Source organism: Panthera onca, chromosome C1 (assembly GCF_046562875.1).
Source record: "Panthera onca isolate mPanOnc1 chromosome C1, mPanOnc1 haplotype 2, whole genome shotgun sequence".
NCBI classification, from domain to species: Eukaryota; Metazoa; Chordata; class Mammalia; order Carnivora; family Felidae; genus Panthera; species Panthera onca.
This window is the reverse complement of record NC_138346.1, coordinates 52,016,598-52,042,625: the sequence shown is the minus strand read 5'-3', so window position 1 is coordinate 52,042,625 and position 26,028 is coordinate 52,016,598. Positions and strand designations below refer to the sequence as shown.

The 26,028-nt window shown below is 37.0% G+C and overlaps 1 protein-coding gene across 3 annotated transcripts in view; it reads left to right on the top strand.

Annotated features, from left to right (window-relative positions):
* Window positions 1-26,028, top strand: part of PPP1R1C (protein phosphatase 1 regulatory inhibitor subunit 1C) — a 129,929-nt gene that overhangs the window by 39,723 nt on the left and 64,178 nt on the right. For 2 of the 3 annotated variants that reach the window (XM_060622093.2, XM_060622092.2), the window contains exons 3-4: window positions 22,612-22,649; window positions 24,903-24,963. In XM_060622093.2, coding sequence (XP_060478076.1) covers window positions 22,612-22,649; window positions 24,903-24,963 — 99 coding nt within the window. Of the gene's footprint in view, window positions 1-22,611; window positions 22,650-24,902; window positions 24,975-26,028 lie in introns of all 3 variants that reach the window. The other variant, XM_060622094.2, reaches the window with a different exon arrangement.

Sequence of the window (26,028 nt, the reverse complement as noted above, 5' to 3'; positions counted from 1 at the left end):
GTTGTCATCCACTACTATAAAATCTCAAGGTCTCAGTAGAAGCTTGAAAATCCATTAGAGATCATCATAATCACACTTCCATAGATCATGGGAAGAATAAGGTTATCACCCTTATGAATAACATACATTACTAACTGGTGGGGTAAATCCTGAGGTAGGGAATTTAATAAGATGTTGAAGAAATAACAGAGCCAAGACCAATGGAGTTCTCCCTCCCCACTCCTCCCTTATTAAATCCTTAAGTTATTTAAAAGTTATATAAAAATTCTCAGTCCTCCACTGTAAGCTGGTAAGAAGGTAAATAAGTCAAATATAAAGTGGGAATTCTATCAAGACTAATGATATATAGTTTATCATATGAAATAAAAAAGAAATAGGATGGCAATTTTGTAAACATAATACAGAGAAAAAAATAAACACTACAATGCAGCTTGCTAATACAGATGAAGAAGCCAGTATGGAAGAACATAGTATGCAAGGAACAGAAGAAAATATACTCATCAATGCTTAATACAAAAATACTTACTAACAACAGGAACATCATGGTACCATAGCTAAAACTTCAGATGAGGAGAAAAGAGAATAAAATAAAAAGGAGACTATAGGCCAGCATGACACCACTACAGGATTGATGAATACCTTACCAACAGAAATGAAACATAATAGGCAAGCCAAGAATAGAATTTCCAATATGGAAGAAAAGCTTGAGATACTTTGGATTCATGCAAAGGGAAATTACAGATGGAAACAATTAGAAAAAAGAGAGGGCAAAGACAATCCAATCCAATTTAAGGACCATTGGTCTCAGCTTCCTCTCTCCACCAAAGGACAATGAAATAAGAAACCCAAAGTTATAGCAGCAAATTTTTTATTGTAATAATGGAAGAAATAACTGAAGACTGAAAGGGAATTTGATGATCCAATAAAAGATTGTGTAGTGTGACTAAGATAAAATAACATTAGTATTACATTATTACAATTCAATAGTAAATGATTTTTCTGATGTGCAGGCATATAAAAAAAAATTGCTCCTTCTCACAGAAGGTGGTAGGGGAAACATTTATGTAGTTCTAAAGGAAAATGTAACTCAACATATTTACTCTAGTCAAATTATCTTTGTATATCAAAGTATGGATATTCTCAAACATGCAAGAACTCAGGAAAGAGTTTTTCTGAACTTCTCTGAGGTCTTCTGAAAAAAAAAAAAACAATAATGATATCCAGCGAACTCAAAGAGAAATTAAAACAAAAAAATATTCAGGATGAAGAAACTGTTATGTTTGCAAGCATCTATATATTCTTACCATTAAGGTTAAACAACTATGTTTTGAAAAAGAATGTAAATATTACAAAACCTGAAATAAAAGAATTTGAATGAAAAAGTTCAGGGCTTAGAGAAGAAGCTCGAGGAAAGACAGAAGTTCTAATTTCTTCATTTTTCATTGTATAGTCACAATTGATAATAACTTGAAATATTAGTTAAAATAATGGTGTCTATTACTTTTTTTTTCATAATGTTACAGTGATCTTTAAAGAGCTATTACCTCTTAGGTGAAAAAAAATTATTGAACTTTACCAACTTCTTTTTTTAATTTATTTTCTTTTTTTTTACATTCATTTATTTTTGAGGAAAAGAGTGAGACAAAGTGTGAGCAGGGGAGGGGCAGAGACAGAAGGAGACACGGAATCTGAAGCAGGCTCCAGGCTCTGAGCAAGAGGTCAGCACAGAGCCTGATGTGGGGCTCGAACCTACAAACTGTGAGATCATGACCTGAGCCAAAGTCAGACGCTCAACTGACTGAGCCACCCAGGCACCCCTGAACTTTACCAACTTCTAAGTTTTACAACCTCAGTATCTTTTCCTCCCGTTACATTGTAGAAATATTAGAGCATTTATTAAAACTAGAAAACTGTCAAACATATACTAATGACTTCCAAATCAGTGTCTTGAGTCAAAAATATTGCCTGATTTTTAGATGTCTACATTTAAAAATTGTCTAGACATCTTATTTTGGGTGTCCCAGAGGTATATCAAACTTAACATATAAGAAAGTAAATTTAACACTTCCTTGCACTTCCTCACAACTGCCACTTCTCGTGTATTCTTTGACATCCAACCAATCCCCAATTACTGCCAATTTTATCTTCTATTTCTCAAATGTACCCCACATCTCCATTGCTACCACCAATTCTTAAGTCAGGCCCTTACCATCTTTGTTCTGCAATAACCTTGCACGACTCAGGCCAACTCTGATTTTATATTTCTCTTTTCTAACAGAGTGATAGTCTTAAACATCTAACCAGATCCATGCCCTATTTAAACACTTTAAAACAGCCCCCAAGAAATGCAGAAAAGGTCCAAGTTGCAGAAAAGGTCCAACCAAGTTCATTTGCATGATGTTAAAGACTCCCTATGACAAGACTTTTTATTTTCATCCCTACCCTAAACCATTCTGAATTGCTTCTAGGTATCAGGGCACAGCATACTATTTTATAAATGTATCCTTTTATTCATCCTGTTTGTTTCTGCCAGGCTTTTCTGAATCTTCCAGTGATCTACTTCTTCCTCTTTGTCATGATTCAGGTATGGATTCTGGAAGCTCTTTTTTTAACTCTAGGCTAATGTGTGCGTCTTTTCCAGGTTTCCTTAAATTTGTGTGTACATAATATACTTAATCATTGATTTATTCATGCAATGAAACATTTTTGAGTGCCTACTATAGCTAGGAAACTGTCCTACTTGGGATAAAGGCTAAGTTCTTTCCCTTACTGAGTGTGTGTTTAGGAAGGGAAGACAAATATTAAATAAATCAGTACACAAATGATTAATTTATGATAATCATGATAAATGCTATCAAAAAGACTTAAAGGTGTCATCAGACTGCATAATGAGAAATATATGTAGCCTAGTTTGAGGAATCAGAGGTCTTCTTCCAGGAATTAATATGTGATGTGTAAAAAGGGACCAAGGTAGAATATAAACTTTTTCATGTAGAAGGAAGAACATATGCAAAAGCCCTGACTGGGAAAGAGAATAGTGCTTCTGAGGAACGACAAGGCCACTGTGACTAAAGAGCAAAGGTTGTGCAGCAAAAGTGTCATGAGATGAAGTGTTTACCATATTATATTGAAACTATTTCTCCATCAATACACCATGAGCTTTTTTGAGGGCTGGACTGGCCCAGCTGATCTTCTAGTCACTCATACCTATTAAACCAATTTGGACCAACTTAAATAAAAAGTTTAAGTTGGAAGATATAAGGAAGTCATAGACATGGTGGGAATGCTGATCAACAGGTTGAATTCAAGTAGATCCTGGGGTCAAGAAAGCAAATTATAACCTCTCCACATTCATCCCAAGAAGAAAATCATTATTCCTCAAAATCTATCAGGTTGCTGTTGGGCAGAAAATGAGATGCTAGGCCAATAATTAACAAATGACTAGAATCAACATGTGTTGACCACAATCAACAAAGATTCACAACACTCACCATGGTCCTTGGCACATATTAGGAATGCAAAGTTTGTTGGATTGAACTGCGCTCCCATAGCCCTTACACACTTTTAACATATGACTTATTTCGCTGCACTGTGATTTTTTGGTCTGTGTCTTCTTGAAAGAAAGGACTACAACTGATTTCACTCTGTATTCCTAGTACCTAGCCCAATGCCTGGTACCTTGTTGCTCAATAACTACTTGGAGAGGGAATGACAAGTGACTATGTGCCCATGTACATATCTGTTAAATATCTCAGCAGTCTAAGAATCTGGAATCTCCATCACTATATCACGTTGCTTCTTCTCACCCCCACATGGAGCAGGAGACCTGATTCACAAAGAAAGTTTACTGAATGAATGAATGAGTGAATGAATGAAGAAATGGTTGTTATGATACAAAGCTAGGTTTTAAAATCAAATGCCTAAGTAAAACATTTTTACAATGTTTCATCAGTTTTTAACAACTGCTCAACTTATTTTTTTTTTTTTAAATTTTTTTTAACGTTTATTTATTTTTGAGACAGAGAGAGACAGAGCATGAATGGGGGAGGGTCAGAGAGAGAGGGAGACACAGAATCGGAAGCAGGCTCCAGGCTCCGAGCTGTCAGCACAGAGCCCGACGCGGGGCTCGAACTCACGGACCGTGAGATCATGACCTGAGCCGAAGTCGGACGCCCAACCGACCAAGCCACCCAGGTGCCCCCTCAACTTATTTTTTGAAGAATAAACCTCTAACCAATCATGTAAGTGCCTCAGGTATAAAAAATAATTGCCATGAGGATTTATGTATATATTTTTTCCACATACAGTTTACTTCTTGGCATTCTTACTGCCAACTCTAAATATGCTAGGGGGATAAAAGAAGCTAAATTTGTTTCTGAATCATCCAACAAAGGCTTTACTATAGAGACCTATGTTGTCCTCATTAATTTCATTGTGCTTTAAACACAACTTATTTTGCTTCTTCATAGACAAGGGGTTTGACTAAGTGGTGGAAGGGAGAGTAGATTCTCCAAAACAAGCCCCTTCCATGAAACGAGGTAGAAGGCTGGAACTACAAAGTCAATGCGAACTGGGTTTAAATTTATTTGGTAGAGGGGCTCCTAGGTGGCTCAGTTAAGCATCCGACTTCACCTCAGGTCATGATCTCACAGTCCGTGAGTTTGGGCCCACATCGGGCTCTGTGCTGACAGCCTGGAGCCTGCTTCAGATTCTGTGTCTCCCTCTCTCTGACCCTTCCCCGTTCATGCTCTGTCTCTCTCTGTCTCAAAAATAAATAAACATTAAAAATTTTTTTTAAATTTATTTGGTAGAACAAGAGCTCCTTTCCCTCTTACAGTCTGTAACTCTAGAAAGTTTCTCCTCTCAATGATTCAGTGGGTCTGCTCAGATCTGTTTCAAATCCTGATTTTACCACTTACTATTTGATGTGTCCCTTTCATTGCCTATAAACTGAGAATAATGAAAACTACCCAATAATGTTGTTTAAAGGCTTAAATAGGATAACATATGTAAAGGACTTAGCAAGTCCTGATACAAAGTAAGTACTCAAACAGCAGTTATTAGATTATTTTATTATTATTTACTGCTCACTTCCATATGCATATATAAAATTAACAGACATTTTAAAAATGAAATTACTACACAGGCATACTAATACTTAATTCTGATTTTCAGCATAATTTTTAGTATTTGGACAGCTGCAATAATCAACTGGAATATGTTCATTTAGAAGGTGATTCCTAAGATATTTCTATGCAGTTCCAATATCAACATTCCACAGTTCTAAATTTATTGAGAACAAAGACAATGTAATAATTATAACTTGCACTTCCTGACAAAATATTTGATATAGAGCCATAATGTATCTTATCAAAATATTGTTTTAAAGATCACTATAGGGGTGTGTGCATGTATATATAAATATGTGTATACAATGTGTGAATATATATATATATATATATATATATATATACACACACACACACATATGTACAAAACATTAAATGATCCATTCATAAGTACTTACATTGTAAGTCACATTTTCAAGGTAAACTCACTAAAGGCCTATATTTCTTAGCCTATCCTTCTGTTATGCTAGTTAGCAGTTTTAAAAAGAATAAAGTCTTATACATTCAGTTTTGAGAACACAAAGATGAAAGAGGCAACATATTAGCAACACATAAATTGCAGAGAGTTTTGTGGATCTGTAAAAATTCTATCAGAGAGGCTAAATACCAGAACAAGTTGAAGCTTGAAAATAAAACACACATATAAAATAGCTTTTAGATCCTTTAGGAGCAAGAAAAAAAAAAGGCATTCCCAATTGTCTTAAGATGCAGTAATTTTAGTTTAAAAACAAGAGCAAACAAACAAAAAGAGGTCTTCAACTTTTATATTTCCTTCATCCCTTTCTGTAAGGAGAATTTACCCTAAGTGAAGATGTGCTATGAGCATTGTTAAAACAGACCTGAAGATAAGCTTAGTAATAAAGAGAGAGAGAGAGAGAGAGAGAGTACTGCTTGTTACTTTAAGTTCAGGTTCCCAGGCTCAGAAAAAAAGTATATCATAATAAAAAAATAGCAATTATGACCAAAGAGCTGTTGCTGTCAACATTTAAAGATACAAGTAAAATAAATGAACTGGCAGAAGACTGCAGGGAGTCTTGATGTTTACAGCTGAGAGAACAGCAGAGTTTAGAAACTGTGAACTCTTAATTTGACCTTAATTTGAAGCAAACTCTATTCCAGACTTCTCAGTAATCTAAAATGTTGATTCCTAGACACAAGTAGGTTCATTAAAAACAAATCATGTTCCCACAACTTAATTTTTACTCTTTTAGCAGATATACTATATTAATTGATCTAGGCAATGCTTAAAACATATGTATACCAATAAGATACCTAGCAAATATCTCCTGATATTCATATATATAGGATGAAAAATAACTTTGGATTATAATGCACTTAGTTCATAATTTTTTATGTAACCCTACCTAAAGATCAGTGGATATATACGGGCCTAGTAACTAAATGATTTGCCTCTTCTTAAGCCATTTTGTTTGACATTTTTATTAATGACTCTAAGTGAAGTCTTGCTAAAGACCCAAAGCTGGAAAGACTTATGTAGATATCTGATGGCAGAATCAAAGACAAAGGTTGAAAGCCTTCCAGATTAAATACATCAGGAAAGAATATAAGATCCTTTGTTTAACTACTGAAAGTGAAAGAAAGAAAGAAAGAAAGAAAGAAAGAAAGAAAGAAAGAAAGAGGAAGGAAGGAAGGAAGGAAGAAAGAAAGAAAAAGAAAGAAAGGTTTATGTGAATCAAATCCATAGACTTAGACAAAATAGGCTATGTGACCCTATTGTATATGGCAACTGATGTAGTATTTTGCAACATTAAGAGAACTATGATGTACCTCATTTGGGATATAGTGTTCAGTTCTGAAAATCAGCTTTAAGAGGGTCATCAACTGACAAAGAGTAATGTGGATGTGGGCTGAACCTCCAGGAGGGTAGATTTTAGCTCAGAACAGAAAACAATATTCTAATGGTTAAATTTTATAACAGATTGCATAAAAATTCCTCAATTCACTCCCTTTTACTAAAACTGTTTAAGCTGATATTGAAAGACAGTCTGTTAGGATTCACAGAAAAGATTCTTGCTTTGAGTAGGATTTTATTTTCCCAGCTTTATCAAAGTATAACTGACATATGGCATTGTGTAAGTTTAAGGTATAGAATGTAAAGATTTGATTCATGTACATACTGCAGAATGATCAATAATTACCTTTTGTGTGTGCTTGTGCGTGTGTGTGATGAGAATACTGAATATGTGCTATCCTAGAAATTTTCAAGTATATAATACAGTATTATTAACTATAATTACTAGGCTGGACATTAGATCCCTGGAACTCATTCATGTTACAATTGGAAGTTTGTACCATTTGACTAACATCTCCTTATTTCCTCCACCCCTAGCCCCTAATAACCACCATTCTACTCTGTGTCTATAAATTGAGGTTTTTTTTTTTTTTTTTTTTTTTAGATTCTACATATATGCGTAATCAAACAGTATTTGTTTTTCTCCATATGTCTTACTTCCCTTAAACATAATACCCTAAAAGTCCATCAGTGTTGTCACAAAAGGCAGAACTTCCTTCTTTTTTTTTTTTTTTTGGCTGAATAATATTTTAATGCATGTGTGTATAAAATCACATTTTTAATCCAATCATCCATCCACAGATACTTAGGTTGCTTCCAGGTCACACCTATTATGGATAATGCTACAATCAACATGGGGGTATAGATACCTCTTTGAGATTGTTGGTTTCATTTCTTTCAGATATATACCCAGCATTGGGATTGCTGGATCATATAATTTTTTGATAAATTTTTTTGATCATATAATTTTTTAAAAATTTTTTTACAAAGTACAACACAGTGTTCTATAGCGACTGCTCTCAATTTATAATCCCACCAACAGTGCAAAAGGGTCCCCTTTTCTTTATGCCCTCACCAGCACTGGTTCCTTCTTGTCTTTTTGATAACCATTTTAACAGGTGTGAGGTGATATCTCATTGTAGTTTTGTAGTTTTGATTTGTACTTCCTTCCTTTAAAACTATGTATGCAACTCCAAACATTGAGTCACCAGAGAAATCAAAGAAGCAATTGACTAGGAAAGGATGATGGCCAATTATTGGGAGAGCAAAAGAACACACAAATCAGCATTTTAAAAATTCAGTATTTATAGAGTTATGTTTAGATGAGTGAAAAATGCATTTGGTCAACCACTTCATATTCAAATTCAAGTGTGTGGAAGTAAATTTGATCCATCTGTCCCTGAATTATTTTCTTAAACCACCAACATTTTGTTGTATAAGAACTGATTTCCAACAAGTCTTATGATATCCCCAACCTCCTGCCAAACCTGCTCAGAGTCTGAAATATAGTTATTGTACTGAACTTTCTCAAATATGCTGTTTTTTTAAATTAAAACTAAGAAAACAGGCAAAAGAGTATTTGATTTGCCTGTTACAATGCCACTCATACTGAAATCAAACATAAAATATGCACAAAAAGAAAAGGATCTACATAGTATCTATTTTTATTATATATATTCCGGATATAGTACAATACAAATTATCTAGAGAGCAAGCTTTGTGTAAGCAGTTTACACATATGAGTTTAGAAATGGAATGGGTGACCCAGGACAAATTCAGGTCCACTCTGAAGAATGACTTAAATCATATACATTGCCAATGGAGTTTCCCCATCTACCCTTTGGCTGCTCCTTTGTCTTATAGGCATGTCTTCCCCAGCCTACCTCTTCCCTTTGTTTTTAGGGCTGTCATGCAGGCCCTCTGCTTCTCTAATTCTCCACCCTCTCTCTCATTGTCATCCTTTCCCATGGCATCACTGACCACCTACATGCTGATGACTCCCAGATCTGTATCTTCGCTCTGCTTTCACTTCCAAGAGATGATTTCTGAATTCTTCCCACTTGAAACATTAATAAGTACCTCAAAATCAACATTCCATAAGTACTCCAATTATGATCCAGAAATTGATATAATATTTGACTTCCTTCTCCTCTTTTGTCACTCCCCTCCCACATCCAGTCAGTCACAAAGTCCAGTCCATTCTTTCTCTTAAACATCTCTCTAACCTTGTTCAAATCATCATATTCCATCATGGGAATTACTGAAATACCGTCCTAGTTGAATTAGCTATATATCCAAGATGGACCCCTGCAATCCATTCTCCACACAATTGTCAGAATAATCTTTCTACAAGGGAAATCTGATCATGCCTTCACCTGGTTAAAACCCATCAGTGGTTTCTCATCACTTTAGAAAGAAGACCAAACTTCTTAATATCATTACAAAGCTCCAAATTATCTAGCTCCTTCTTAAGTTTTCACTCTGTTCTCTCTGAACCTACTCCTATCATTCGACAGTCCAAATATTTGAGTTTTGTTCAATATCTAAGAAACTGTCATGCTCTTTCACACCTCGGGATATCCCCACAAAATAGCCTCTTCTGATTAAAATCTCTTCTCCTCCCCAGTCCCCTCATCTAACTTCCTTGTCCCATCAACTTTCCCTATCCCACCTACCTTTGCTGTCACATCAGCTTGGATGTCCTTTCCTCTGAGAAGTCTCTGTGGCTCTGCCAAAACTAAGCTTGATGTCCTTGGCATATGCTTGTACCACACCTTGTGCTTCCTCCATCACAGTCTTTATTTATAACACTGGACTGTGGTTGTTTCAGGCTGAACCCCAGTTCCTAGCAGGATTCCCTAAATGTATTATACATGCAATAAATTATTATTAAAATATTGGATGCATTTTAGATCCCTGGTGACAGCCTTCTAAAAAACACAGTCTATCATATAACCGATAAAGTGCATTTATGTGTTTTCATTTAATTTTCTTCTTATATCACCATTCATAGGAAAAAATGTTTTAAGACTTAAAAATGTTTAAAATATAAAGCTATTTTTCCCTCCTGATACACACACATACAGACACACACATGATTTTTCTGTTTTCCTATCTGAACTTGGTGATAAACATGTTGAAGTAGTATCTAATTATAATACTTTTTCCTCTAATAGTTCTTCCATGTATCTACTATAAATAGTCATTGCTTTCTATACTGTGAAATCCTCAAGTAAATTATATCTGAGATAATTTTTTTTTTTTTTTTTTTGAGAAACAGCATGAAGGTTAAGGTTTCCAGGACAGGAAAAATACCAAGAGTTGAAAAGACAACCTGACTACACAGATATTTAATTCCTTCAATCTTTAAAACTGAGTGAATGAGGGACACCTGGGTGGCTCAGTCGGTTAAGTGTTTGACCTAGGCTCTGGTCATGATCTCATAGTTTGTGGGTTTGAGCCCTGCATGGGGCTCTGTGCTGACAGCTCAGAGCCTGGAGGCTGCTTCAGATTCTGTGTCTCCCTCTCTCTCTGCCCCTTCCCTACTCATGCTCTGTCTCTCTCTGTCTCTCAAGATGAATTAAATAAGTAAATAAATAAATAAATAAATAAATAGGGTTTTAAAAAATTAAAAAATAAAAATAAAACTGAGTGAATGAAATATCCTTTTTTGTGAGAAATATTACCTAGAATGTGAAATAATGTTTATAGATGATCTACTGACGAAAGCTAACTTCTGTACTTTCCAAGACTTTCAAGACTTTTTCTACAAAAAGTTATGTAAAGTAGAGGAGAATTATAGTTCCACTGACCTTTCCTTCCATAACTAACAGAAGCGTATTTACCATCAGTGATAGGAATGTCTTCAGTTGATTAAGCCATGAAAATATTATCATGTTGTTTATATTATCATGAGTAGTACATGAGTACTCACATGTACTCAATGTGTTGAGTGACACCTTGTAATTTTTAGGAATTTATCTTCCATTTAAACTAAAAAAGGGATGTTTGCCTCTTGTTATAGAAAATTCTCATTAAAAGGAGACTGGTGTTTCATTTTAAGTCATTTTACAATGGTCTACTCATAACAGAATTACTCAGATAAAATTATTTTGAAATTCACAGTGGTGTGTCTACACAGTTGAAACACAGAGGAATCTGGAAAAAAATTAAATTTTTTTCAATAGAGAATATCAAATAGCATGATTAAGAAGTAAGAATCTGACTTAAACAAGAAATCCTGTAGTTTAGCAGTTTGATGAAGGTAGAGAGGCTCCAAAATTGTCAAATATCCACTTATATTTGGCTTCGTAAGAATACACAGAAGCCTAATTTTAAGTTTAGCTTTGCCTGCCAGTTTTTATGCATGAACTGTAGCCCCAACTTGACCTTTGAAAATTAGGAGCTAATAATTCAAATTAGAAATAATTTCAAGTTGAATAATCATGTCAAGTAATTAAATTTATAAGATATAAAGAAATATTTTTGAAGTTTACTTTATATTCCATTATCTTTTTTACAAACTGAAACTATTATATTTTCTCTAATGATTGATATAAGTTGCAAAGCAAATTTAATAAGTCTTGTCAATTTTGACAGCCAGTGTGAAAAAAGAGGAAATGTTCTATGGAGTGCAAAGAGTACTAAATATTCCAAATATTGGTAAACAGCCAATTCTTTTCCAACTCCAATGCCACTCAGATCCATCTCTAAAGTTCTCAAAATTTCTTCGAAATTTTCTATCATTACCATTCAAATGATTAACCTCTGAATATTGTTCTCATGTTCACCTCAATCATTTCTTCTACTCTTATTTATAAGGTGCCTAGTTATGGGACTTCATTTGGGGACTCTGCTAAGAATATCTTTGTGACATTTTCTGTGATAGAATAATGAAATTTTAGTGTTTTAAATTGGTTAAAACCTATTCAAATCCTAACCAGATTTAATTTTATTAGGTCAAAATGACATAGAGCACATTGTGGGGAAGATAAGTGTTCATTAAATAATTACTTGATTGTTGTCCACATTACCTGAAACATCTGATAATTATTTTTAAGTAAATGGATAAAATTGATGTAAAAATAAAATGTATAATTTATCATCAGTTCTCTAGGTAATTCTAAGAAAAGGAGATGGAATTTTTCCCCCAAAGTTTATTTAATTATTTTGAGAGAGAATGCATGTGAGCACACAGGGCAGGGGCAGAGAGAGAACCCCAAGCCGACTCAGCATTGTCAGGACACAGCCCTATGCAGGGCTTGATCTCATGAACCTAACCATGAGATCAGGACCTGAACCAAGATAAAGAGTCGGACACTTAACCAACTGAGCCACCTAGGCACCCCAAAGGATATGGAATTTTAAAAAATTAGAGCTACTAAAACAAGTGTGGGTGATTAAACTGATGTCATTCCCTACCCTCTCCTAAAAAAAATTTTAAAAAACATGCATTAAAGGAGTAAATTTATTTTCCTGGAGCAAATGTGAGAAATGCAAACTCCAGATAGGCAGAAAAACTTTACCTATGATTGAGAATCACCACTGATGGGATGACGCAACAGTTCTTTGGCCCTCATGTAAGCTGATTCTGTGGTAGGATAAAATATGTTTTATAAGAGAAACCAAGTTTACAAAAATCAAGAATACTAATGAAAAGCAGACTTTTGAGGTTTTAAATGATCTGATTTTTCTGTTCTTTTTTTACTGTGTTTGGAAGTGGCAGCAGAAATGATGAAATATAAGCATAAAAGCAGTTTGGAAGATTTCTAACCTCTCTCATAAGACAATTGCTGGTTGAGAGTTCTTAATAAACCAACACGATCCATTTTGTTTTCCTTGTCATCTCCTTCACTATTTCCACATAGAATATATATCTGATTCTCACTGACTGCCACAAAAATGAACCATTTTGTAGGGGGCTCTGAGAGATAAAAACCTATTTGGTATTGAGGTTATATCCCAACTTCTATCAGTTAAAAGTAGAAAGCTATAAATAATACTGAAAGAACAATACAGCTGTGTGAATCTTGGCACAACAGGATGAAACTATTTCTACTGTTTGCTTCTTTTCCCCATGTCTCCTTTCCAGCGCATATAAATTCATTGCTCTGGTGGTTTTAATTTGGGCCCCAGTTTTGGCTAAATCTAAGAACTCCAAGAAAAACACAGCTGAAACCACTGCCTAGTGGCTTAACTCACAGCCTCAAATGATAGGCCTCCAACAGAGCCCAGCAGGCTTTCTGCAAAAAGGCCCCTGACTAGAGCTCATTTTGAAAAGTGGAGAGTTTGATAACAAGTCAGAAAGAGGTTTCACCATAGCTGTCTTAGGAGATTCTGCATTGCCCTACTAAAAAGAAACAGTGAGTGTTCTATGTAAGAAACACATGATAAATTTCTCTGGCACTTTTAACTGACTGATTCTATGCTGGAATGCTAAAACCACAAGGTAGTGACAAATTTACATGCCCAATGAAGAGCTGAGCTGTGCACAGCAATTTCTTTCATTTGCATTTGATTTATCTTATTCAGTTCTAAAGGCTCACGGGTCAGTGACTGTTCTCGAAATAGTAGACCTAAAGCCATCTATACAATTTTTGTCTTTAACTCTGTCCTTCTCTGTATTACACAGCCATAGATGATCTTGTCAATAGTTGTGATCCAAGGGTTTCTGAGAAGATGTTCAACCTTCAAATATGTTAGATACCAAAATATAGAATCTGCTGAAAGGTAATCATTTAGATTTCACTGCTGTTTTCAGAGATCTGATGGTAAATTCCTTCTGAGATTGTCAAAGATGGCACCAATGCCCTTGTGATTCAGTCTCCAAGGCACCTCAGAAAGAAGACTATGAATTGCTTTTCTCTGCTGCTACTCCTCTGTGGGAGAGAATTAATTCTTTTTTCACAAACTAGTGCTAGGAAAAATGAAAAGGAAACACTGACTGAAAATACACTAGGGATCTAGCATAGTATCTGCCAAGGCAGATAACTCCATTTATTAGACAAAAAGTGGAACATAGAACAGAAAGATATGCTGGGCAAGTCTTCAGTTTTGTTACTCCAGTCCCACATAATCACCAAAATCTCTGGATTCTGTTCCCCCACAGTAGTCCTCTGCCAGGGGCCAAATCGGACTTGGTGGCCTGGCCTGTCACTCTGCAATGTCTCTGGTCTCTGTAGTTTGCTCTGCAGATCTTCATGCATTCTTTACTTTATCTTGATTTCTAGTTGTGATAAGTGATATCACTGGCCTGTGGTGAACTGATACATACCACTCCAAGCAAAACCTCAAAATTTCATATTAAAGCATGTTTTATTATTCTGTTTACTTTCTTAGCTCTGTGACTATCCCATCTAATTTCAATTCAGTCTTTTAGTAATCTTTCTCTAATAGTCCAGACTCTCAGTGGCTGTTTCCCTAATCTTAATGCTTAGTTTCATGAAAGCTGATCTTTACCACCTACTTATATGACCCTGCCAGCTTGTACTATAGCTTGAAATCCCAATTCTGGTCTTTAGGACTGAATTGCCTCTCAGAATTCGAATCTATCTGCTGACATTGTTCCAGTTCGGTATTTTGGGTACAAAAATGCTGCCTCTACTACCTACTCAACACTGCAATCTTCTGCTTGTCCACGTGTTAACTCTTAATGGTACCTCCAGACCACCTGTTCGGATGCCACCCTCACCAGTTCTCTGATCAGTGTCACACTCTGGTAATACGTCATGCATTGATACCACAGCCTGGCTTAATTACCTTATTCTTCCAGACCCCTGCCAAAATACTCATCTTGCTTCACTTAGTTATATCTGTCTTCCCGTCATCCATAAACCAGCACTTGTATTTTTACAATAAAGTGGAGTGCAAAACAACTGCAAAGCTGAGAGGAAACTTCAAAAGAAAAACATTTTAACGTAGAAGGCTTTTTCCACATCATTTATCAATTTGGGTGTGCTTTGCATACATTTCCTTAGAGTGTGAGTCCCAGAACACATTTGGCCACAATTTCAACCAGATTGTATTATAGCAGTCAAACATTCTCTCTTGACTAACTTTACAAAGGAGAGAATCAAAAACATTCTCTCTGAATGTTCAGAGAAGCTTCCCATAGAGAAGGAAGTACATTCTGGTTTTAAACAAAAACAAAACGGCAGCTAAGCCTTTTATAATCCAGCAACACACACAGGCTGGATGCGAAAATAACCTATCCTTATCTACTTTGAATTTTACTAAGGAATTTGATGGCAAAAGATGGGCATTCACTTCGAACACTAGCTTAACAGGATAGAAAAAGAAATGGGAGAAAGAATATGTGCAATGAATGAGATTTATTCTGCAATTTTATTAATATTTTCTGTGTCCAGTTTATTATTAGTGTTCCTGAAAAAGAGGAAGAATAATTTAGATGCTGGCTAGTGTGTAAAATCTGTGCAATTGTAGCGTTTACTCTTGGTAGATTAGTATAAGAAGGGAAAAATCAATTTCTAGTAATATTTAGTATGGCAGCTGGAATACTGTGGTTTAATGAGGGACGTTTCAGAGTTCTAGAGCACAAAGTGGTAATGTTCATAAGAGCCAGTCCTGGTTTTTCTTGGTAACTAAATATCATTACCACATGGGTTGTAGTATTTCCATTGGTGGACATTTTTAAAAAGTAAAAATCAGTCAAGAAATTACTACTTTGTCATCACGTCTTGTAAACTTACATGACCTCTATTTTTCAATTCAAACTTTGCTAAACGCATATGCGATTCTTATAGATCTGTTAGATGAGTCTCACTGCCTCCGAAGACACATAGAAAATATTTTTTAATCAAAAACTTGACTAGCGTATAGGAGTGAATGTTGACAGCCAAAAAATAACCTCTCCATATCTATCTCCACTCTTTGAATATATTTAAACCATCAATTTTTGGATTTAAAGATGTATATGAAATATTTCAGGTTTAGTGAAGACAGATGGTTAATATTTTATAAAAATTTTTAAAAATGTGATAATATAATGATTCATAGTATATACTTTTCCTACATTTTTGAAAATACGATAAAGCACTGATTGTAGATTAATGATTTTTAATGATAAATTTAGTAAAGTATTAAATGACACTGAAACAAAAATTTTAGCAAAATAAATAAAAAAGGTAATTCAGGAAATTAGTCTGATCTCTTCCAGGATTTATTTTAAGGGATGGTTTTGAATAATTATAGTTTAAATATAAAGGTGTCAATGACCTCTGCTCCTACAATCGCTGCCTTTAGAAGGATCTGTCTGCAGAGGCACTGTCTTAGATTGCTTAATATGGAAGAGATGCAAGATTTTTTCAGTTATTAATGAAAAAAATTATGGAAAGTGCTGTAAGTTAATGGATTGAACACTTAATTCCACATACAACAAAACATTCAATTGATAGGAAATTAAGAACCTTGAATCAATCTTCATCCAGGTTTTTGTCATACAAAATTTTTCTAGATTTTAGAATCCTTTTCACTTGACTTTGTAACCATCTCCCTAAGTAGATAAATATATACTAGTTAGAACATCAAGTGAAAATCTCAAGTACACCTATAAAAAGGCAATCCAGTAGAAACTCAATGTGGATGGCAAACAGACTTTTAAAAGAGGCCATTCCAATGTTTATTCCTGAACTTTCCTTTGGTAGAGACAATAGGGATGGGAGAATCTGATTTTTCTTAACCTATTATTCCAACAAAGTCACAGGCAACTAACTAACAGATTAAAGCAAGGTTTTTATGGCAATTGGCTACAGAGAAGAGAAACTATGGAAACTGAATTTATTACACTGCAGTTAAATGATGGAGTGGACACATTAATCATGTGAGTGTCACAAAACAATTCAAAATTGTTATTTGTAATAAGGTTTTGCATATGCTTTAGGTGGCCAGAGTTCTGGCTCCATGCTAAATTGGACAGATAAAATAAGAATGTGTGAAAACAAACCTATAGTCTTTGTCATTGAAAGAAAAGGACATTGGGAAATCTCAATTTCCTTCCTCCTGTTTGAGCAGTTATATTTGGCTGTTACCCTGTCTGCTAAGTTATGTTTAGACAATACCAAAGGAATGCCGTGATAAATAAAACAATCTATAATTTAGCCGGTGTGTGTGTGTGTGTGCACGTGCGTATGAGACTTGTCATCATACATAATAATGGTGGTTTTGTCAAATTCAATCCTCTTATAATGAATTCTACTGTACTGGATGATGATTAGCCACACTAGTTTCTCCTATAACACTCTCCCACATCAATACACAAATGTGAGATCATTGCAACAACACAGAAGAATGTTGTTTTGCTGTTTCAACCTGCAATTTTGTAAACTGAGAAAGGAAATTATTTACTGCTTTTTAGGATTAGTTATTCCTGATTTGGTCTTTTGCTGTGAAATTACCTAAAATCACAAAATATGCAGGTTTTTTTTATTGTGTTCTAATATTTTCAGTAAAAGAAAATGATTATATGATCATATAACAAACATGTATGATTATAATTTGTTGTCAAGTGGCTAAAAGAGACTAAATTCCTGTCTATTTTACTTATTCCTGTCAGCTAACTAAAATAAGTCCCAAATGAGTGAAGTGGGAAAAAAAACATGTTTAAATTCTAAAAAAAATGTAATTTATGTTACCTTTTTTGATACTCCCCAAAAATTCAGAGAAGAAACAGAAGCTATTTTGGAATCATGAAAAACAGACTCATAATATAAAACAAAATTGTGTATTTTTTAAAAGTACTTTTAACTGGCTAACTTAATCAGTTCGAGACTGATATTAATAAGAAAAACTAACCAAGAAAAAAACCTTTTTCATTGAATTATGAAATGGTGAAGTCTATACAGTTGTCTTGAAAAGACATTATTTTAGTGTGTGTTATATTCAGACAGTAAGAAGGCACAAGGCTGAATGACTGGACACCATTTTGTTCTCAAAACAATAGGTTCTGAGTCCTGGGATAAATTTTGAGAACTTCTAAGGAATAAATAAAATCTTAAGAAACACAACTGACATTTAACCAACCAATGGATCACAGTACATGCATTGTTAAAGTGGATCATATTTCATATTTACTTAAAAGATGACAGCAAAAGATTTTGCTTTGATATAACTGCTCAATTCAGTGTATTCACAGTTACCTGATAATGACCCAGATACTTCCAGGAATATCAAACAATTGTGATTGCTGTCCTCAGCCAATAGTTCCTGTCTGCTCACCCCTACACAAGGGAGGGCAAATTTATTAGGTTCCATAATTCCATAACTTCTAAAAGTCTAGTAATCAAGATATAAGATTAGAATAAATAATAGTTCCATATACTATTCATTCTAGCTGCTTGTCTTTTGTTTTGTTTTGTTTTTGCTGCTTGTCTATTTTGGTCTCCTACTACATGAAATACCGACTGTATGCACTGTGGACTTCTATAGAAATTTTACTACCTATATACGTGTTTCTGTATATCCACACGATACGTATACATAGTTTTTCATTGTATGTATGTAATGTATGTTCACTAGGAAAAGAAACAGTACAGGTAGAGTGTTATTCAATCACCGAGAGATAACTACAGTTAACATATTGAATATATCCTTTTATGAATATACATGCACTTCCCTATCATCTCTCTCTGGGTTATCTATACTTTATGAAATAAAAATACCATTCCTTTGGTTTTGAAATCCTTTTAGTACACGTTTTCATGTCAATTGATGCAGATCTGTATCACTGACTTGAGACAGTTATTCCTTGATGAACACCTCGTTCAGTGTTTGGACCATGGGCTCAGCCTCTCAGCCTTGGCGCTCACCTGAGGGTCAGGAAAGGGTAACCGGGACAGTAGGTCAAGGCAGCGAGACCAGGAATGGCGGCTAAGGTGGTGGCGGCAGAGCAGCTTCGGCACCGCGCGAGGCCGGGTCCCGACCCGGCCCCACCCCACAGACAGTTCGGCGGTGGCGGTGCTTTTCCCCACCCCGGCGCTCTCCTCCCTTATCCGGACTGCCCACGCCCATTCTGGCTACAGTGGATGGACAAGAAAAGTTTGAAATTGAAGTCACCACGCTGGATAACGCGCTTCGTGTGGCATCCCCAAACAAGTTTGGAGAATTTTGTTCGGTAGGAATTCTTATTAATTCAGAATCGAGATATGAGACAAAATACCTTATTGGAAAAGTCGGCACTTTCGCCAACCAATGGATTTGAGCACAAGTGAAATTCTGCTTACCTCCAAAAGCACAGGTCTCTTCCGGGTGGCGGCCAGGCGGCGAGAGCACCGCGTGCGGGTGGTAAAGGTCCGCACGCGGCGGGCATGTCCGGCGAGGTCCCGCACGCAGGCTCACGGAGGAAGGCACAGAGTCGGCGCGAATGCCTGAACCTCGAACCGCGTCCTGACCCGGAACCGCTTCTCCGGGAGGTGACCCCTGAGGCTGCTTACCCGGAAAACACAGTTGGTCTCCACTGCCTCAGCGCCACAAAAATACAGCAAAGATCTGTGGAGAGGGACTTAATTCCCGCCTGAGAAACGACTACACGCCCCACCTCGTGGTGCTGGCTGGGGTGGGTTGGAGCATGAGCACCTGGTGGAATGTGCCAGAAAGTGCCTCCCGGGAACCCGAGCCGCCTGGGCATGTGAGAAGGCTGAGGACGAGGACAGATCGGTATTGCAGTGCACGGCGGGAGGCTGCCAGGCTGGAAGACGACAGGTCAGCCCGGGCCCTGCCCTGTTTCCGGAGCCCACGCACTGTCAGGACAGGACTGAATAGCTGTTCCTTCTTGGAGGAAGATTCCATCCCCTGCGCGTGCTGCACTGGTTGGCAGGCGGCGGGGCACGGGCATGTTTGCCAGGCTGTCCCTCAGCGATCTCAACAGGCACCACTGGATGTCCGGCACAGTCTCCCACCCCCACAGCCAAGGCGACTCGGACCTCTTGTGAGTCCACGCCTGCGCCCACCCTGGCCAGGTTCGAGGAAGCCTGGAAATCTTCATCAAGAAATTCATTTTAATGGCTGGGACTGTGGGTGTGGTGGAGCTGCGGGGAACGAAGACGTAGCCTATGTCCATGCACATGCTGAACCTGGAGTCCAGGCCTGTGATCTAACAGGATGTAGGGAAGCAGGTGCTGACTACCCGTTCCAGAAAGCTGCCCTGCGAGCCGTGCACACTCCTCTCCAAGGGGAAGCCAAAAGACATCCGGAGAGTTGCTTCTAAAATGCTCCACAACAGGTCACGATCTCAGTTAGTGGGGTGGATCCCGCGTGGGGCTCTGCCCCGACAGCGCCCTCTCTCCCTCTCTCTGCTGCTACCCCACCCCTATCCCTTCTCTCTCTCTCTCTCTCTCTCTCTCTCTCTCTCAAAATACATAAATATTTAAAATGCTCCGCTGGAAGCCTACATTTGACTGAGCAGCTAACTCTTGAGCCCTCTGCCTGCTTTGTGGGGCGGAAGTGGGGGGGGGAAGGGGCGGGACTGAGCAGGATGTCTGGGCTCTTCCGGTCGAGGCCCTCTGAGATCCCACCCAGGCCAGGAGCTGTGGACAGAGCCGTGTTCACGCACGTTTCTTTGGATGTGAATTTAAGGCCAAATTTCATAAACGGTGCCAGGGGTGGGACATTTCTCTTACAGTTGAACACATTTAACGCCACCGAACACAGCTCGGTTTCCTTTCTTCAGAATTGGATAAGCCACTCAGTTTATCTTCACCATTGCAGCTAGAAGTGGGGTGAAGTGCAGGTAGGTTAGATACAGCCTGCTGTAGGAAAACCAGGTCAATGTTCTTACCTCTGCCGGGTGTTTCCTGAGATTAGCAGTCACCGGTGGGTTAGCACCAGACTGTCCCTTCACAGAGGCCAGAGGGCCTGTCAGCCCTGCTCAGCCTCCAGTGGTCCCAGGGCTAGACAAGGACACGTGTTCTGCTTCGCTGAGCGTTTTTCTCAGCACAGTGTTTTCCTTCACCCTCAGTTAAGCACCGTTTTGTTCCAGGCCTAACTGTCAATGTTCCTAAGACAGAGAAGGCTCAAAGTGGGTGAGACACACCTTTGTCCCTGAGAGTCGCCCAGTTGGACCCAATATTGTGAAGCCTCTTGCCTTTTGTTTTTAATTTTAATTTTAATTTTTTTATTAAAAAAATTTTTAATGTTTTATTTATTTTTGACAGAGGGAGAGACAGAGCATGAATGGGACGTGGGAGGCAAAGAGATAGGGAGACATGGAATTTGAAGCAGGCTCCAGGCCCTGAACTTCAGCACAGAGCCTGATGCGGGGCTTGAACTCACAAGCTGTGAGATCATGACCTGAGCCCCAGTCAACAGCTTGACCTACTGAGCGACCCAGGCGCCCCAACTTTGTTTTTTCGAGAGATAGAGTGCAAATGGGGGAGGAGCAGAGAAGGGGGAAACAGAGGTTATGTGCTGATAGCAGCCAGCCCTATGTGGGCTTGAACTCATGAACCCTGAGATCATGACCAGAGCCAAAGTGAGTCGCTTAACCTACTAAGCCTCCCAGGTGCCCTGCCTCTTGCCTTTGTAAGATGCCTTCCGATCTCAGATGTGCCAACATGCATGGGGCAGGGTTTCTTACAGTTGATGGCTGGGGTAACCAAAGCCTGTGAACGTTTTAAAAGGTGGGAAACTAAGGAGCTCTAGGTTCTCCATGTCTAGATGTTTAAGGAGAATCAAAGTCAGATGACTTTGCTAATATAGGATAGCTTTGTGATTCTCAAACTTGAGAACAACCCCTCCACCCCCCGGGTCCCATGTGGGAACCCACACTGACCACCCCAATAGTTGCAATGCTGTGGTTGTCCCTGGCACATGGTAGTCAGGGGATTGCACAATATCTGGTGGCAGTTTGGTTGGAGAAAAGAGTTTCCTAGTCTTTTTTTTTTTTTTTTTTTTTTGAAATATTGAGAAACCTAGCCTCTGCAGTACAGATGAGAGATGGAGGAATGTTTTAGGGAAGTCAAATAACCATTAAGAAAAGTCAAGATCCATATAAAGTAGATGAGGGGGTACAAAAGAAACTCAGGTCTTCCTTCTGTTGAAGGGGCAGTATGTGAGCGCCTCTTCCTCCTCTCTCCCCTTCTCATTTTCGATTTTATACAGACAGCATTTGTACTATTTTCCCTAGCATTGTCATAAGAAATATTTCTGACAAAGCAAATGCTTCTTTCCAGGGGCATATAGACAAGAGGGTGCTGCCTGTCTCAGAATCAGAGTGATTGGGCAGAGTGGGAAAGGTGCTTTGTTCAGCTTAGCAGCAAACTTGAGGAAATTTGACAAGCTACAGTTGAGCAGACAGAGGCAGCAAAATCCATGGAGGAGGTTGTTTATGCCTTAGCACTAAGAGGTTGGTGACACCAACAGTTGGTTCAAGGGCCATTTCCCTGGTTTCCTTTCTGATTTCTGGAAGGTGGGCAATTTGTATTTCAAGAGAGATACGTTTTTTTTTTTAAACTGCCTTTTTTAAAGCTTTGGGAGAAGGTTATCTCAGAAGGAAACCACCTCCTCTGTCCCCCTTTCCCTAAGCCACAGATGTTGTATAAATATAAGGTAATTATTAAATTATTTTTTATCATATTGTTAATGTTATCAAAAATGTTAATATGCATATTATAAAGAAGAAATCACCTTTCTAATAAATTGTATCTACTTCTGTTACAGAAATAGATGACAAGAGGGTGACCAACACACAAGCTGAAGTAAGTTTCCTTATATTTTGTATAAATAGGTGTTCAATTAAAGACATAATTAGTTTGGCTTGATGTTATATAAAATATATCAATATAACTAATGTAAAAACTAGTTTGCTTTTCCTAACCGAAGAAACAGTAAAATGGGGTTGTTAAATCTCTGCCTCTATGCTACATTGGTTCTCAACCTATGAAATGCCAACCCCTGAAAAAACTTGTAAAATAAACCATTGCTTTTAGTGGCAAGGTATGGTATTGCTATTTTCAATTTAGTGACTCATTTATGACCATCTACAGGCTAGGACCAGCCAATGTTGGAATCCTGGAGCAAGAAGACAGGGGCCGACACCTCTTAAAGGGTCTTCTGGTGTGTGAAGCCAAGAGCACACCCTGAGGCCAGAGGTTCACATACACATGTAGGAGTTCAGATGGAAAATAGGAACCAGGGGAGGGTAGGAAGCTAATAATATAGAATATATGGAATACAAAAAATTAAGTAAACTTGTACTCAGAAATAGGACAAGGATTGACTGCTGTGCAGACATACTAGTCAACTCCCATAGCTGCATTAGGCATATAGCAATACCCAGAGGAAATGTAGAAAGAACAAAATGCCAAATAATATCTAAGACTTTTCTAAATTTTTAAAGAGATTATAAATGTGAAAATGCTTTGATAACTGAACTCTTACATAAATATAAATCAGTTTTTATTACTTAACAAATTGTACTACGTGTTACAAAGCAAAATTTTCTGTCGAATTAATTTTCTACTTGATCTTTGAATATATGTATGGAGATAAATATATAAGAAATACCAAAAGTGATTGCTTCTTGAAATCAGCTGGATGAGACGAATACAGTAAAGGAACACCAGAACTATCTGTGTTCACACTACATGTTTAACATTAACATAGAGTCCCTCTGCCTGCATCTGGGCATAATGAACTGGTACTCACATATTCCATTCTGAAGAAATGTGCTTGGACCATTTGCTTGTTGATATGGATTTGGCAATATTTGGTTGGATTTTTCCTTTTTAGTATATTGTTTTTGCATCAGGTAAGTGTCTACATCTTCATGATATTTTTGAGGGCAATTAAGCTTTAGTATGTACAAGGAAAAATACCTCAAGTTCTATTTACTGTTCAATGAAATAGTTTCTAGTTTTTTTCAGACTGTAGGTTATGTTCTTTCTAATACACATGAAAGCCTAGAATAATCCCCAAAAAAGCATCTTGTTACCATTTATACCTGACCTTTTCAAAGCAAAAATAATTGCTCTACACACTAAAACTCATTGATTAAGACCCCTACTTTTGCCACAATGAAATATAAATCGATACACTATTAAAAAGGAATCTTTGACATAATCCAATTAGAAAATAGACTACATATGTAATTTATCATAATAAATAATATAGTCATATGTAGGGATAGTTTAATTTATATATACTCATATATATATATATATATATATATATATATATAGTTTGTGGTTTTGACCCTGAAATATGTTTCTGTGTTCCAATTTTTATAATTTTTAATACAAAAATTCTCTCTTCAATAATTCAATCCTGGTCTAGTGTGCATAGGTAAGAGTGTTAAATATCAGTTTTGTTAGGAAAGAACTTATTTATCTTTTACAAATAGAAGAGAATATTATCTCAACATTGTAATTCCAAGTCAATGGAAATATTAGATTGAACATGTCAATTCCAGAGGTTTATAAATAGGTATTACTTACCAACGACCTTCATTATGTACCTAAAACCATTCAAAAATCCTATGAGCAGGTATAGTTATCCCATGGACATAGCATATCCCAGGACATACTTTGTCCTGGCCCTTATGTTTTTTCTCGCAAACAAAAAGGATTGGTGTCTCTTTTTCTGTTTCTTTTTAAAATAAACAAACATTACTAAGTGAGAAAATAAAAGGAGTAATTTCAAGACTGCAATGGATGAAGAGTTTTATGATAAAATAGCTTCGTATACTTTTAAAACTGTGATATCAAACCAATTTGACAATAAATTTCATAATAAAAAAATAAAAAATAACAAAAAGTAAAAAAGTAAAAAATAAATAAATAAATAAATAAATAAAACTGTGATATCAATGAACATGGATATAATTTCTCATTGATTTGCATTGTATTTCATGACGGGGAATCAGAAAGCTCTTTGAAATATGGCAGTGTATTTCCCTCACAGGGTCAATTTTTATTCAAATACGCCTTTTCCTCTTTTCTTTTTGTCTGCAGTCACAAAATGCATCCCCTAAGCAAAGGAAGCAGAGCGTGTACACACCACCGGCCATGAAAGGTACTGTTCAGGTATTGTTTCGGGTTGCCGTGAATGTTGAGCTCATGGCTGGTATGCTGTCTGTTCTCAAAGACCATATGCTTGAGTATAAGCTTGATCTGGTCGCAGTTTTACAACTTGGTAATGCTACTTTCAATAAGATAGTTTATCCATTTAAAACTTAGTTTCATCAAGAGTAAAACAGGTAACCGAAGAAGGAATAACTAGAGAGGTCTCTGAATTTCAGTCTGGAAATTCACATTTTCCAAAATAATAGCAAAGGCTTTTCTTTTACCCTTCCTTATATTTTTTTTGAAGGGATCTTTCCAGAATCCCTAATTACTCTTTCCAGTGTTGCCAGAAAATTGCCATTTTTTTTCTAGGCTTATGCAAAGTAGAATAACTTGAATTGGGGTCACAGTTAATGTAAAGTGTTGCCTCATTGCCTTGTGTCAAGAGCAGCTCTGAGAAACCCAATCAAACAGTTATTAGCTGTACATGTAACAGCTGTTCAAATAACAACTAAAAATGCTAGCTCATATCCTGGCATTTTTCCAGATTTCTTCCCCCAAATTGGAACTGCTAAAAGAACATCTAAGGGTATCAGAATTTTGACTGACACCAGTTCCAGGGAAGGCTTCTTTTATTTCTCACACAAAAATGTTCCTGACATGAGGCAGAGTGCTCAGTCCAGTAGCTCCTGCACCAGGCTGTCACCTGGGCCATTGGCCCGGTGGCTCATCAAGCTCCGTTTCAACTACAGGAGAGGCCAGCTGGGCAGCTTCCTATGGCGTCTGGAGAGATGTCTAAATTGGGAGTGAAATTTTCCACTCTGTATTCTCTCTAGATTTGAGGCTTTTTCAGGGAAGTGGAATATAAATGGACACATTAATCGCTACTCTCAGTAAACTTCCTTCTTGTGCAGCTATAAAACCCCATGTTTGTTTGTTTGTAAGACTGCAGTAAATAACACAATCATCAACATTGTAGTTTATTCCAGGGTAATTGTTGAGATTATCCGGCTTCCCTCTCTGATGACAAATAAGATCATTTGAAGGTATATTTCCTATTGTAAGTCATCTTGTA